The sequence below is a fragment of the Nuphar pumila genome, chromosome 5, assembly GCF_984573655.1.
Source record: "Nuphar pumila chromosome 5, dmNupPumi1.hap1.1, whole genome shotgun sequence".
NCBI classification, from domain to species: Eukaryota; Viridiplantae; Streptophyta; class Magnoliopsida; order Nymphaeales; family Nymphaeaceae; genus Nuphar; species Nuphar pumila.
Genome location: NC_143253.1, coordinates 26,352,996 through 26,369,520, shown reverse-complemented (window position 1 = coordinate 26,369,520; position 16,525 = coordinate 26,352,996). Strand labels below are relative to the sequence as shown.

The 16,525-nt window shown below is 39.5% G+C and overlaps 1 protein-coding gene across 2 annotated transcripts; it reads right to left on the bottom strand.

Annotated features, from left to right (window-relative positions):
* Positions 1 to 973: 973 nt before the first annotated feature.
* On the bottom strand, positions 974 to 3,646 carry LOC149837191 (gibberellin receptor GID1C-like). Of its 2 annotated transcripts, XM_090005877.1 has the most exons (3): positions 3,125 to 3,646; positions 1,671 to 2,582; positions 974 to 1,467 (listed from the first exon to the last, which is right to left on the bottom strand). In XM_090005877.1, exons 1-3 carry the CDS (start codon positions 3,161 to 3,163, stop codon positions 1,378 to 1,380), a joined length of 1,041 nt encoding a protein of 346 aa, XP_089862003.1. In that variant the 5' UTR covers positions 3,164 to 3,646; the 3' UTR covers positions 974 to 1,377. The 2 variants fall into 2 exon arrangements, with proteins under 2 accessions (XP_089862003.1, XP_089862002.1); XM_090005876.1 differs by having other exon boundaries at positions 974 to 2,582.
* Between the last annotated feature and the right edge of the window lie 12,879 nt (positions 3,647 to 16,525).

The following is a 16,525-nucleotide window of genomic DNA, read 5'->3' as shown; positions in this document are numbered from 1 at the left end:
AGGGGGGAGAGGGGACTCTTCTCGTTAAAGGTGCCCTCCCCTTCTTTCGGTCACCATCCATCTGAAAAAGCTGAGGCTCTGCTCCTTGCACTAGTATGTTGTGCCCCCAGTACCGAGTAGCTTGAAGCAACCGTGCCATTTGAAGCAACTGTGCTGTGCTCATTAGTTTCTGTAAGCACGTACATGAGATGAGACTGCCTCTCATGCGATGCGAGTAAAAGAAGGTACAACAAACTTGGCTGCCAAGGGACATTAAATGTTCATATTGGCATACTATATACATGGACTTAAATGAACACCAAACCATCAACATAACACCAAATACCCCGTTCACTGCAGCCGATGTCACACGGACACGTTAGCATGTGTACACAAACCGCAACCACCGTTTCATTTGGGAACTACTTAGTATAAAAATGATGTGTCCATATCACGTATTCTTCCTCCCATTTATGTGTGACAGCTAGTAACAGGACAGAGGCATTTTTTATTGGTTTTTCTTTGTTTCTTGCTCCTCCCTTATCTTATTTGGACAGGTCCACACTTCTGTTCTACACGACAAACATCCCATTCGGGGTCCTCGTCACTAGCCGTGTGGATTTCCCAAACAAAGAGATGTGGGAGATGGATTTCACCCAATCTTCCATAGCCATGTTAAACCAAGTTAATCCAAACTACACAAACGACCATGATGCTCGGCACGTCTTTGCTTTTCTCCTTTCTGTTCCAGCCTTTTTTAATCCAATGAGAACAATCAATCGTTGAGCTACATAAGGCCCTTCAAATAACAGGAGGCTTGTCTTTGGCACCAATAATATCATGTGTGGAATGTGGTCCTCATCATAGTAGCGTATGAGCGTGGAGCATGTACAAAGGGTAACCCCCCAAAAAGTTTCTTGCATCAAAATAAGAAACAACATCTGGACATGGAAACCAAACAAGACTAGGAAAAAAAAAAAGGAGAAATTTCATATACACCTATTTCATTTTTATATATGATAAGTGTCTACATATTTCTAAGACACAAGTATGTGACAGTCACAGATATCCCCCCATGCACTAGATAGAATTAGCACTTAAATTAGCTAGCTGAGCATCAAAACAAACAGACGATCCCTCCACATCGTTTGAATGAGACAACAGTGGCAAGATGATGACTCTCGGATGTGAAACCTGATGATGGTCGATGATTTCATCATGTTGCAATCTTCTTCAGTCATACAATGATCATATGCCCTTTGAGCTCAATCTGTAATTCCTCGATCACTGCCCTCTCAATCAGCAAGATGCGAGTGTGCTGCTTGCAACCATGGAGACTCTGCATGTTTCCCCTAAATTTTGAAGTGGGCTGAAAGATTTTCAGTTCAACCAGCAGCTTCATAAGCCCAAAAAACCAGTCACCCAAATTGAGTTCTGCCCATGTGCCTTGCGACAACCAACAACAAAGCAACAAAAACTACGCTTACACTGCACATCAACACTCAAAGCCGAGAAAAGAGTAAAAAAGAAAAAAAAATGAATTGCTGGATAGCTTCTTTGGTTATATGATGCAGGTTTTTTGGAGGGTGGTCAGTTTACGAGCTGCTATTGGAGCTCACAAAGTTCTTTATTTCCTCCATAACTCCATAGAAATGTTCTGTGTTGGGAAGGAAGTAGAACCCAATTGTTACCTGTTCCAGATAGATGAGTTTCACATCCTGCCCTTCTCTCTTGAGCCCCTCAGCATAGGCCAACTGCCAGTCCTGCACCAGATCCAGGCCTGCAACCACTACAAGGCTCTTGGGGAACGGCAGGCCTTTCAGGCTTACGCCATTGGGACCAAACGGATTGCAGGCAGGATGGTCTCTGTTCGCACCCTCTGGCAGGAAGGCTCTCCAGTACCAGTCCCTATCCTGAATCGTCACGAAGTACTTGCCATCAAGCCGAGTCTCAGATTCTGTTCTCTTCTCACCACCGAACATGGGGTTCAGCAGTATGTTACCGGCCACCGGAACGCCGGATTGAGCGGCCCGCTGGGCGACGTGGTGAGCAATGTTGCCGCCGGAGCTGTCGCCAGCCAAGAAGACGTGGACCTTGGAGTCCTTCCCGCTGGTCAGCCATGGCCTGGAGTTCACCCACTCCAGAGCTGCCCATCCATCATCATAAGCGAAGGGGAAGCGATGCTCGGGGGACCGGCGGTAGTTGACGGAAACCACGACGGCATTGCAGAAGGTCACGAGCCGGCGGCAGAGGGTGTCGTAGATGGCGCTGTTGGCGGAGGAGTGCGCGAAACTGCCGCCGTGGAAGAAGATGATCACGGGGAGGACGGTGTCGCTCGGGGCGGCGTCGAACGAAACAGGGGTAGCTGTGGCGCCGGGCTGAGCGCCCGTGAAAGGCCTGTAAACCCGACTCAAGAGGCTGGTGGAACGGTCGACGATCACGTCGAAGGAGTACACCCCGTCCACGGGAGAGGCATTAGGAGGCACCTTCCTGTCGAGGAATTCGGCTAGATGGCGGTTGAACGTTCCGTCGGGACGGCGGAGAATATTGTATGCCAATTTGAAATTGGATATGAGGACCCATGTGTTGAGGGGAACCACCATCTGCGTATATGAACGACATCCAAAATTACAAATCCCTTTAGGTTATCAGAAACCAGAAAGGACCTAAAACATCCCCAATCAAAAAATGAAATACAAAACTCTCGCTCTCTCTTTGGTCGCCGTTGTTTCTAATTTTATCATTTTGATTGGAATACGAATAGACAGAAGAAATAAACATCCCGATATATGGCGACACCTGACAACTCCATTTACATCCTGAGGATCAGTCATAGCGCTTCATTTCTTTTGCCCATAGGATAATACGAAAAGAAAGAAAGAGAAAAAAAAATCAAAAATCCCTAAATCGAATAGCCATGTAAGACTGAAACAATCGCGAAGATGAAGAACTAATCAGACCCATCAGGAAACCTCCGAGACCCCAAGTCTTTGCATCAACCGCCAGTCCTTTGGCCCGAATCGGTCGAGGAAAACGAGGGATAAAACCCAGAAAACGAGAAGAAACCATCAATCAAGATTAAACTCCCACAAATCAAAAGGGGGAAATTCATTACTACAAGACCAGAAAGAAAAAGAAAGGGTACCTTGGCGTCATTGAGTGACACATCGTTACTTCCAGCCATAGCGGAGTGGATGATACTAGAGGAAAACCTTCAGGAACCAACACAACTCCTCCCTGCGACACTCTTCTCTCATGCTTCAGCGGACAACGAGAACAAATAGCAAAGAAAGGTTAAGAAGGAAACAAATCAGAAAAGAAAAAAAAAACGAAAGAAAACCCCTCCCCTCTCTCCTCTCTCTCTCTCTCTCTCTCTCGAGAAAACACAAATCCCCGTGAGTATGGGGCGTGAGAGAGCGAAAGTGGCCCCCCTCCAAACCCTGAGATCAATCTCTCTAGTCCTCGCTCTTTGATTCTCGCCAGAGAAAAGCAAAACAGTGGGTGGGCTCCAATCAGGAAGAAACCCAAGTTAGAGAGAAGAACCGACCATCGTCGTTAGAGTGAGAGAGAGAGAGGCGGAAGGGAAGAAATGTGAGGGAGGAGAAGGAGGAGGGGAGGGGTGGAGTCAAACGCTAGATTCCAAAAGAGTGGGGCTTCTTAGAGATGGAAGTCACGACAAATCGGGCGGCTCAATATAAAAACCCCGAAACCATGGGCTCTCTTCCTACCCAAAATCCCCTTCATAAATACAATAAAAATTAGTTTCTTCGAACAACTACACTGCTTTATCTTGTCCTTTTAAAAAAAAAATGAAACCTTTTAAAAATTATTGACAATGATGGTAAAGTCGGGAAACGAAAGTAAGAGAGAAAAAACATGCCGTGTTCATCTATTAATTGCTGCTCTTCGTCATTATCATTTATTCTTAACTCATTGGTCCAATTATTTCTTTTTAAAAAACACATAGGTCGGTGGGGGAGAGAGAAAAACAGGTTCAAGCAAAGAAAATGAGAGATAATAAGACAAAAGGTGGTGCGTGCAGAGTCTGCCGACGACGCCGAAGGCAAAGAGTAGAGAGAGAAGGACACGGACAAAAGCACCACCTTCCCCTGCCCTTCACTTTCCCTCTTTTTTGTTTTCTTGGTAAAGGTTTTACGAAAATGTACGTCTGCTTCTCTCTTTCCTGAGGTACCCCTGCACTTCCCGGTCAAGGTCGACCACCATCGTACTTGTCCGTTCTGCCTCCCCCCTTTCTCCCTGTCCCCTTTCTGCCTAATCTTCTGCAAGAGTACACGCTTTCCCTTCTCTCCTCACCCCTCCCCCACCCCTTCAGATGGCGGAAAAGAATTGGGAGACGTTCGTCCATGCTCCAGTAACAAGTAATAACAGGAGAGAGAGAGAGAGAGAGAGAGAGAGTAATTACAGGAACACCCTTATTTATTTTTATGACAACAAAAGCAAACTTGCGATTGGTGTGTGCCCGTCCCTTGCCGTAGATGCCGACAAGGATGGACTTGGGGAACCCCCGCACACATGCAAGTGTATCTGATTAAGCGAAAAAGTCAGGGACGTCCCGTTGGAATTTTCATCCCTTTTTATTACAGATTCAGGAGGGAGGTAATGAATCCGTCCATAGGAAGCTCAACTAAAACAATCTAGCAGTCTTATTCAGCACAGTTCGATCACAAAATTAAGCAGAAAAGTTAGAGAGTTGGAACTACCTGCTAAAACGACAGTTAGCGTATGCCAAAATCTTTGATCGTGCGTGGAGACCCTGTTGCTCCTCTAATACAGCTACCAGAAAGTCTTTTTCCCACACATGGTGGGAATAGGGAACTTATGTCAAGCAGCCAACAGAAATATGAACTAAAATATCAGGTTTAGTTTCCCAAAGAATAAATAATTGATCTACCACCCATTCTCAAATGCAAAACCTTTCACATAGTGTGCTTATCTATAGAGAGATTATTTTTTGGGTTCTCTCATGAAGAGTTAGTACCTTCAAACTTTTCTCTTATAAGCTCATATACAATCTTCACTGCTGATTTTTAAAAAATCTTGAAAACAAAATTGCAGGATGAAAACCCCACTCACCCATATTGTACGCTTCGGTAAAAGCATATAAATCTTTTATTGCTTACGTTTTTCTTCTGTGGTATTGCTATGGATTTAATATGTACAACATCTTGTCTCTAACAAAACGTTGGTGTGCTGTATTCGTGCTTCAGTTATTTCCCTTTGTGGATTTAACCTGCCTATGTGCTCCATACTAAAGTACTTATCATCTGTATCATTCTCTACTTTCATGTGGCAAACACGAACTTGGGAGTGCGTGTCGACCTTTGCCTTGGCAAATTGAATACCGGCGATTTCTTTTCCTCATTTTGTGACTAGTTTCTGCTTGGAAGAGTTTGACCCCCGAAGCCATATCTGAGAAAATTGATCACCCTCAAGGAAGGTCACCCACAACGAATTATTCCATCCCATCAGAGGAGGTACACGACTTTCCTTCATGATTGGAGTTTATCACGGCTGAAGGACTGGCTGAATTACGTACCCGGGTACTAGAAAACTGCAAACAGATGTACATCTTTGTGACTTATCTGATGCTCCTTGTTACCTATGTTTTGGCAAGAAAGCATGCCTGGTACTTTGGACATCTGCCTCCTGTTTGCTTCTTGCAGTCCAAAGCAGATCTCACGAATGAAATTTTGTTCGTCCCACATCGTCCGTAAGGACCAAGGCATAAGCATTCCTAACTATGCATGTGCTATCTCCGGTTTCTCTTCTCAGTTCCATGTGGAATATATGGAACCCACATCTACTGTAACTAAGAACAAAACCCTCCATTGCAAGGCGCGCAGTTTTATTTCCATGATTCGGCCACTCCAAGACTGGTATTTCTCCCAAATAGCTTTCCTCTTGCATCTTTTTCGTTTTTCACTCGCTTCTCTTTTATTTGTCACTGGCTTTCTCACCGTTTTTCCCCAAGAAAACGAAAAGAAGGGAAGAAAAGAACAAGAACAGTTTTGGTTAGATGCTGACCTACATCCACGGGGTAAAAACTCATTTTTCTCTCTTGTTATTTACCCTGGGTACGAGCAAGAATTTATATAGCTTGAGCCAAGAATGAGTGGCGCCAAAAAAGATAATAGAGTGAAATGTAAATCTCATAACCACCGTATGCATATCTTCCAGGTCACTCTCGACCTTATCGACACCCTGATTACTCTAATCACTAACAGAATCTGAATTTGAAATATTGGAAACTGCCTTAGCAGTTTGATTTCTTTCTTTTTCACGAAGGATATCCATAATATTAGCTTGTTCAACTGTGCTTTGTTATGCTGCCTTAGTAGGATTCTAATCAGCCATGTTGACACCTTTGTTTTGTTCTTTTGTGCCGTGTGTTGACTGTGGATTGGATACAGCCGGCCACATCAACCGATAAGGGCTTTTTAATTTTTTGTAGAGATTATGATTGCAGGACAGCTAGGTGAATTAGAAGCTAATCGAATGTGAAAAAGGTCACGGAACTGTCTATGAATGGAGACCTCTACTACATAATTTTCAACTATATAAATCACCAAAAGTGTATGAGTGCTACGTGATATAGATTTTTCTCAGTCTATGGGGTTCAAGGGTCCTGATTACCTCTCCACTTGACTGCCTAAGCACATTGAAGGCATCGAGACGAACGCCATGGTATAGATCGACAATGGCTGCTTCCTGTAAGTGGCATTCTCTCGGCATTTTATTTTAACATTGGGTTATGCACCCACACTTCTGCTGCACGTGTTATCGTTGTGGATGTGCCGACGTTCATGTCATTATCGTCGTAATATCCCTCTTGTTTCTTCTCCCTCACCGAACTCCAGTTTGGATTTAAAAATCGACGGCAAGAAAGGAATTGTCCAACAGGCGATCCACCGTTTTCAGGCATGCAGCTGACATTAGGGATGACAGTGGACCGGGGGAAAGCGGGGCCCCGCCTCGCCCCGTCTGGACCGGGGGTGAAGGGTATGAAACGGGGATGGAGGCGGGGATGAAGGTTAAAATCCATCCCCGTCCGGGGGCGGAGGCATGGATGGACATGCACTTTTCCCCGCCCCGTCCCTGCCCCAACCACTTTTCCCCGCAATATCTCCGCCCCGCCTCATCCCCGTTTGAACCGGGGATGGAGGACATGAAACGGGGATGAAGGCGGGGATGGAGGATAAAATCCATTCCTCGTCGGGGATGGAGGCAGGGGTGGAGGATAAAATCTTGAGGCGGGGCGGGGGTGGAGACCTTGTCCCCCACCCCGCCTCGCCCGACTGCCATCCCTAGCTGACATCATCGAGGCTGAAGGTGGTCGTCGTCGACAAATAGAGTTGCCAGGAGCCAGGATGTAGTCGTCATCAGCCTCTGCCCCCTTTTATATTTTTTGTTTTCATCGTTGTAGTCGTCGACAGATGGTTGAGATTGACGACCGGTGGCTGCCGAAAGTAGTCGTTGACAACAATAACCATGATCGTTTCACTTAGATGAGACAAAAAGAATGGCTATTAGCGTAGTTTTTAAAGAAGAAATGTATTGTGCCTTAATACTCCATACTGGTAGTGCCTAACAGAATGATATAGCTAAAAGAAAAAATGTACGCTTATGAAGATGGTTTGAGTAATATTGAATTACTCAGTCCTTCCCTTGACCTTATGGAGTGAAGCTTTTAAGACAACCATGCACACATTTAATAATGTTAATAAGAAAGCTGTCAAAAGGACTTCTTATGAGTTATGAACATGTAAGAAATCTTTCTTGTCATATATGCGGACATGAGGATGTGTTGTTGAAGCTAAATTGTATAGTTAACATATAAAAGTCTTTGATTCTAGGACGACAAGTGGTTTTTTCATTGGTTATTCAGAAAAATCAAAGAACTTTAAGTTTTATTATCCATTTCATGCACTATAAATAGTGAAAACAGATAAATCAAGATTTTTTAAATATAGTTCTATTGGGATAAATATATTTTAAAGTCCTATATTTGAGGAATTACAGAATTTTGTTTCTTTACCTATAAAAGAAAATAGTTTAGTTTTTTTTTTATCATTGTCCTTTTGGTTTATGTTAGAAAAAATCTGGTCAATGACTATCAATCTCAAGTAGAACAAGTTGTCGATGAGGATATACAACAACAACAAGATACATAAGTTCAAATTAAACCATAAATAACACATGTATAGAGGTCCACGAGGACCAAGAAATTTGCTATCTACCATGATTATGTAGTGTATTTGCAAGAGCCTAACGATTTCATAGATATTGATGATGATCTTTTAGCCTTTACAAAAGTCATTGAAAGTGATAAATCAACACATTTGATCAATCTCGTGAAAGAAGAGCCTGACTCTATAGCAAAGAACCAAGTGTGAGATCTTGAGCATCGACCAAATGAAGTCAAACTTATTGGTTGTAAATAGGTCTTTAAGACTAAAACAAAATCTAAAAGATGTGTAAAGAGGTACAAGGCTAGGCTCATTGCAAAGGGGTTCACTTAGATGAAAGACATTGATTATAATAAAACTTTTTTTCCCGTTTCAACTAAAAAATCATTGAGAATAATCATAACTCTCATAACTCATTTTAATTTAGAGCTACATCAAAAGGATATAAAAATGACCTTCCTGAATGTGGATCTGAAAGAGAAAGTATATATGCAACAACCTCCTAGTTTTATTATAGATGATTCAAACAATTTATTTTACAAATAAAGAAATCAATTTATAGACTTAAACAAGCCTTCTGCAAATGGTACAAAAAGTTCAATAAGGTAATTTTGACTTTCGAATTCACTAAAAACATTGTTGATCAGTGCATATATCTTAAGGCTAGTAGGAGTAAGTTCATAATTTTGATTTTGTATGTTGATAATATTCTTCTTGTAAATAATGATTTGAGTCTACTATATAAGACAAAAAATTCTTGTGGCTGCTTATGTCCTTGAAATTGAGATCCATCATATTAGAAATAAGGGTGTATATCTTTAAAATTCTTAAAAGATTTAGGATAGAGAATTGCTCTCCAGATTTGGCACCCATAGTAAAAAGGGATAAATTAAGCTTAAAAGACTGTCATCAAGATGATTATAAGAAGGTTAAGATGAAAAACATCTCATATGCTTCAACGGTTGAGAGTTTGCAATATGCGCAGACCTGCACGCAATGCTTGATAGATATTAGTCTAATCTAGGCATTATACACTAGAAGGCAGCGAAGAAGGTCATGCATTATTTGCAAAAAAAGAAATACTATATGTTGACTTACAGAAATATAGATCACCTAGAGGTTGTTGGATACTCTGATACAAATTTATGAGAATATCTCGATAGTAGAAAGTCTACTATGAGATACGTTTTCATATTAGTAGGTGACGATGTCTCATAGAGAAGCGAAAAATAGTCTACAACTGCAACTTACACCATGGAGGCAAAATTTATTTGTACATATGAGATTTTGTCTCAGGCTATATGGATAAGAAATTCTATTTTCGATCTTGGTATTCTGGACTCTATTGAGAGGCCACTGAAAATATTTTGTGATAATGAAGTTGTTTTGTCTTTCTCTAATAAAAACAAGAGTTTCACTTCGTGTAGATATATGAAGTTAAACTACTTTGTTGTTAAAGAAAGAACTGCGAATCATTTAGTGTGTATTGATACAATCAGTACAAAGAATATGATGGAGGATCCATTTACTAAAGGGCTAGCACCGGGATTATATTCTCGACATATAATGATGATGGATTTATTTGATTCCTTGTGATGTATGATTGTAATGCCCCAAAATCTAGAACTTATAAATTTTAAGAAAAAATTAAATTTTTTAACAATCAGTCCTTGTTTAGAGTTGAAAATGATATTTCAGTGAAAAACAATATTTGAAAAGAACAAGTCGACGAATCTTGGGTATATTACAGGCAATTTTTTCATCCGACAAGTTGGGTCTCTAAATGTCTCGGATTTGGGTCCGCATTTCTATATATTCATTCAAAATCATAAAGATTGAAAGCAATGTTTTAGATAGAAAGGGTTATTACAAAAGCCCTTATATAAAATTATAAAAATGTGCTCAAGAGCGAATAATAGAAAAAGTGAATTTGTGATATCATCGCATCATCGCACCATTACCTGAAACATCAGTCTATTCATCACCTGTATCCCATAAAATGGGTCAGAGTCAGAAAAGCCTGGTAGGTACATCGATATCAGACAAGACTAACATATGCATTAACAAATTTCACAACATTCGGTTTCAAGAGAAGCAAAGTGAACATTATAATCTTGTTTCAATAATTAACGACCTGTGGGTACTCACAAGACAAAATATAGAAACAACCGAGACCATTCAAGGGTTTATTATTTTATGTAAATTATAACCTAAACAACTAGCTGAATCTACTCCAAAGGGGACAATATAATAACTGAGAGAGATTTTTCTAGAGGTCACTTGTAAACGGAAGATGTATTCAAACTTTGCAGAAGTCAATGAGATCTACTACCTAGGATAATATTTGGCAGCCCAATTTCCTAACTCCGATAACTAGAGTCGTTGAGTCATTGCCACTTGAGGAGTGTAGTTGTTAACTATGTATCCATCAAAGTGTGTACCTCCTATCCTCTTTCTTGATAGAACTAAAGGATGATTGGGTGTATCAGGTCTTATTTTATCTAACAACTCATTCAATATGCTCTAGTCTTTTAAACTAAATCAAGCATCTTGCCTATAAAAGCGATCATGTCTATTCATGTGATGTTTTTATAAAAATAATGCATTATCGCATAATGCGGTTTGTTATAAATATTAAAATCATTCATTGATGTACAAGCACATCGTGCATGTCTGATAGTACTATAATAATGAAAATGATATTGAATTCTCAAAAAGAAGTCCAATCATAACACTGGAAAATATGATTTCACGCACCTTAGGCTGGAGGCATATCCGAAACATTTTGGACACAGAAAAGAAAGACCTGACTTAAGTATGACCGAAGTCTATGTAGTCGAAGTCTTTGCATTATATTGGTTCGAAGAGAAGACTCAATAGTGAATGTTTGAGTCGTATCAATCCCAACTTATGTTAAAGTTTGAACCAAGTTGGAAAGATGTTTTCAAAGAACACTCAAATGTTTGGGAGTTGTCCTATAAGAACAAACACACAACCTTGACACATGTGAGCATGTAAACCTTATTTTGTTTGTAGGACAAGTGACACATGTGTATGCCAAACATCACGAACATAAAATACTTGTTTTATTTTACGAGACATTGGGGCATGCAAATTTAAAAACTGGCATGAAGACTTTTTTGAAATTGAGTTAAAGTAGGGATCCACAAATCTATCTTTAAATAAATACTGACATAATTTAAAGTAGGTAGGAGTATGCAAAACTGCATATTTTAAATAAATACATGTATAATTAAAATAGAGCAAGAGTATGCAAAATAGTGTATTCTGAATAATTATATATGTATATAAGATATATATATTAAACCAAAAGCCTATGCAAATAACAACACGATGACAAAGTAAATAGTGTAGAGCAAAGCTCAATATATGAAATCATACCTCGAGCTAAGTAAATTGCGTAAAGTAGGGTCCATTGTATGAAACCATACATCGGGCTAAGTAAATTGCGTAAAGTAGGGCTCGGTGTATGAAACCATATACTGGGCTAAGTAAATTGCATAAGTAAGGGCCTATGTACGTAACAACGCGATGATAAAGTAAACAACGTAAATTAAATGAGACAAGAATATGTAAAACTACATTTTTGAGTTAGAAGTATATATATATATAACATAAATATAATACATATATATATAAAATGTTCTGTCATCGTCATCATATGCGACTTTCTTTACCTTAGAGACGGTTCGTATCTCTGACGATTCCGAGCATAGGTTCTTAAAAGCTTGTGCCTCAGTAAGCATGTCTCATTCATTGCGCCAATACAATGCGATATAATGATTTTATCGTTGTATAAAGAATGAAATTAAAATTTTATATTAGCGAAAGAGGTGACGATTGTGTCGCAGGAGTCAAACCTAAACCTAGTTCAAGCCGACCGAACCGAGCAGTGCTTGCTATAAGAAGTCGAGTCGGCTTGGCTACCGAGCCAAGCAAAACAAGCCATAAAATAAGTCGATTGGGTTCGTTAAGGAACCGAGTTGACTAGGTTTAACTGAGCCAAGCACGGTGCCACAAAAATGGATTGGTCGAACTCAGCTTGGTTGAGCTAAGTAAAAGGCAGCCCAAGGGTCCCTTTTTGGATTGGGTTAGACCCAACTCAATCCTCTACTACTATATATATATATATACACATACACACACACAAAAAGCAAAGTGTTTTGGATTTGGATTTTACAAAGATCCAAATAAAAAATAACCTTAAAAGAGAATTTTAAGAAATGGTTTGTAGTTGGATCGGATCAGAATTAGATCTTGATACTAACTCACATATTGGTGCTTGTGTTTTTAATCGGTTTTGGTCCGAAAGGACTCAAACCCCAAATATTTTACGTGAGACCCATATTTGTCTCATTTGAATCTTGAATCCAAACACACATATCTGTGTATTAGTTTTGATATATATATATATATATATATATATATATATATATATATATATATATATATATAATAAGGTCTTTGTGTGTTTTAAGCATAGATCCATATTTTTTAATCTAATTCTGGACTCCAAATCAATATGGATCTCCTTTTGGATTATAGTTGATTTGAGGTTGGATCAATCTCTTGGATTGAGACATATATCTTAATGGTTTTGAGTGCTCCAGATCTCCTCAGAGTTTCATTTTTTTCTGAAATACACTGAACACGGAACGAGTTCTCTAAATGGATCAAAGCCCTTGTTATATGCTCTATAAGCTCAGATCCATACTAAATTCGAACATAATAAACTTAGAGATTGAGTGAATCTCTCAAGTGTCAAAGGTACTGTCAGAATTTGGTTTTATGGATGTCGATCCGTGTAGATCCTCTATTGAGATCCAGATCTACAATGTGTTTGATTAAGCTTTATACCTTTTTAACATCCAAAAGTTCATCGATTTATTCATGGTGGATGAATTTTCATAAAAAACTGAAAATAAACATAAAAAAATTTTAGACTTTATAATGTAAATATATTATAGTTTAATGTGATTACATTTTTTAAACTAAATTGATTCTCTATATTTTATGCATTGTTGAAATCTATGTAAAGAGTCTCTCATTTTTTAAAAGAGAATAATATAATAACAATATTAAAAGGAGCAAAAAAATGGATCAAAGACCAACCTGTTCATAAAAGTACTCTTAACATGCTAAACACTTAAAATAAATAATATTGTAGTCCATGAAAATATGACATCTCATATAGAGATGTTCATCTTCATTATTCGTATGATTAATTCTTGTGATTCAGTATAACATGTGAACCCACATAGAACTTGAATAATGAGTTTTTCTGTGTCAGTAGGTCAAGTGAGAGAATGTTGGACTTTAGATCAGATCCAATCGAATGTAACCCGTACTGACGCATGCACATAAAAGGAAGACATAAGGGTTCTTTAGTTTTTTTGGCGGTTATGGTTGTAGGACAATTATGCAAATATAAAGAGGTCACATAACTGTTCATGAATCCATAGCTCCACTACAGGATCTCCCATTATATATATCACCATGGAAGTATGATGAGTGCTAGGTCCTGCTTACCTCTCGACTTGACGGCCTGGGATCATCGAAGACATCGATTGGTTGAGGAGAACAACGACAACCCACCTCCACCGAAGCATCATTCAGATTGACAATGATTGCTTCCAATAAGTGGCGTTGCTGTAAACACCCCAAATTTTCCACATCCATTCTCAAACAATCCTCCTCAGGCAGTGCCAACCCTGTTAGGTCAATGTAGGAGTCAAACCCCGAGTCAGTTTCAGAAAATCACCATTTTACCCATTTTCATTAGGAAAATTACCATTTTACCCCTAGGTCATCCCAGACCCCAGTCAGTCGGAGTCAACCAAGCTCATTGGTCTGTTCAGGACAGTTAAAATATCAGTAATCTCAAGCTCATTTGAGCTCACAATGAACAAACCATTTTCATTTCTGACCATTCCTGCCAAAATGGGATCATTTCTTCAAAAATGAGCTCATTTCTCACTCGAATCCAAGCCAATTGTCTCCAAGTCAGTCATTCTCAGTCAGTCATGTTCCCCAGAGTCTAACTTGAGCTCACCAGGAGTTCAAGTGCTCCAGTTTCAGTTCAAAACAATTTCCAAGTGTCTAGGAGCCCATTTTAGTCCATTTTAGCTCTTTCAGCTGAAATTGAGTTGAGTTCAGTCAATTGAGCTAGTGTTCAAGCTTTGATTTTAGTTCATGTCAGTATTACTGACCTTTGTTCTAGCTCAAACCCAGCTCAATCCAGTTCATTTCAGTTGAATCCAGCTCAAACCCTAATTTTCAGTGTTACTCTAGCTTGGCAGAGCTCGAAAATCATTTCTTCAACCATTTTTGCAAATTTTGTCAATTTTAACACTTTTTGAACTGGTACAAGTGTCAATCGGGGTCTAACATCCAAAATTCTTCATTCAAGGTTAGCATTTCGCATAGCATTTCATGTCATTTCTCATCATTTCATATCATTTCTCAGCATTTCATAACATTTCATCACATTTCATTTCATTTTCGAAGTCCAGAACTCCAGCTTTATAAATTTCAATCCAGATTGAGTTTTAAAAGTTTTCAGAAATCAATTTCAAACCTCAGGTTTCCAAAATTGACATTTTCACCCCAGGAGTCTAAATTTGGAAATATTTTCTCAAGAAAAATAATCTGGATTTCTTTCAAAATCAAATTTTCAAATTTTACACTGGATTTGCTTCGCAATGAGCTATTAAACTTCAAAATCTGAGCTCGTTTCAAAAACTGCCAAAAATAGCTCATTTCGTTTTGAAAGCATTTTCTCGAGAAAAACAATCTGGATTTCTTTCAAAATTACATTTTTAAATTCTACTCTGGATTTGCTTCGCAACGGGGTATTGAACTTCAAAATCCGAGCTCGTTTAAAAAAACTGCCAAAAATAGCTCGTTTCGTCTAGAAACTTTCTGAAAAGACTATTTTACCCCTCTAATCTTCAAAATGAATTTCAAAATTAAAATTTGGACCCGCTCTGAGATGGCCCATTCATTTGCGCTTCTATTTTATTAAAAAAAAAAGATGCTTCTTTTTATTTGTTTATTTTTGTTTTTATTGATTTTTATTTATTTTTATTTTAGAGAGGTGGAACCCACAAGGTGGTCGCCCAAACCTCCAGCCACTCTATTTCTCTATTTCCTTTCTCTCCTCCTCTCCTTTCCCTTTCCTCCTTCCTTTCTTTCCTTCTTTCTTTCTTTTCTTTCTTTCTTCTTCCTTTTTCTTTTCTTTCTTTCTTTCTTTATTTCCTCCTTTCTTTCCTTTCTCTCCACTCACGTATGGGATTTTCCAGCTTCCTTCTCTTCTTCTTTCCCTCTCCTTTCTTCTCCTTTCCTTTCCTTTTCCTTCTTCCCCTCTGCTTTCCTTTTCCTTCCCTTCCTTCTTTCCCCTTTCTTCCTTACTCCCTTTCTATTTCCCCCAAAGCTAAGGCTGCAGCTAAAGGAGGATAGCCATTCACGTAAACCACTTCACGCCTAATGCTTCCAGCCTCTTATTCTACTATCATTAAACCTAGAAACTTAGGAAAGATTTCATTTTTTTCTAAGTTCAATACAAAAGAAAAGGGAACGGCTGGGCAAAAAAAAAAGAAAATCTCACGTCTCTCTCTCTCTCTCTCTCTCTCTTGGCTCTCCATTGCAGCTTGGGATCACCTCCTTGGCAGCTTCATCTGCCATCTCCTCCATGCCCAGCGGCTGCACCACAGGGCCTCCCTTTGCACAGCAGCAGCCGCTTCTCTCCCCAGTCGTTCAAGCTCCAGCCCCATCATTGCAGCCCATTCAAGTACAGCCACCATTACATCTTTGCAGCCACTCCTTGGTCCAGCCAGCAGCATCAATCAGCTCCAACTATAATAGGCTTCAACCAACACCGGTTGCTGCCCATCTCCTCAGCTTTCCCCATTGGCGGCAGCAAATCAAATCACTGCTTCAACCCTCACTGCAGCAACTCCTCTTTTCAACTCTCTTTGGCACTAACGTGCCAGTCTATGTTGCAGCCCTCACCCAGCCTCCATATTCCATTGACAGCAACCCCTTTCGAGTAGCATCCACCTTCGGCAGCTTCAAGCCTTGCAACCATCACAAAATCAGCATCTTCAGCCTTCCTACGGCCTTGAGGTATCCCCATTTTCAAACTTGAAAGAGCTCCTTCCATTGTAGCCGATCCAAGGTGAGTCTATACTTCCCTCTATGCCACGGTGATTTTCCTTAAGAAAAACATCATTTTTTTTTTTTTAAATCTAATATGACATCCAGTTTAACATTGGATTTATATGATTGGAAAAATTTATTTCTTTCATGAACAAAGCCAT

Coding starts and splice junctions, on each gene's coding strand:
- LOC149837191 (XM_090005876.1), bottom strand. CDS start 3,163: ATGGCTGGAAGTAACGATGTGTCACTCAATGACGCCAAG. Junction 2,583..3,124: donor TGTCACTCAATGACGCCAAG/GTACCCTTTCTT, acceptor TCATATACGCAG/ATGGTGGTTCCCCTCAACAC.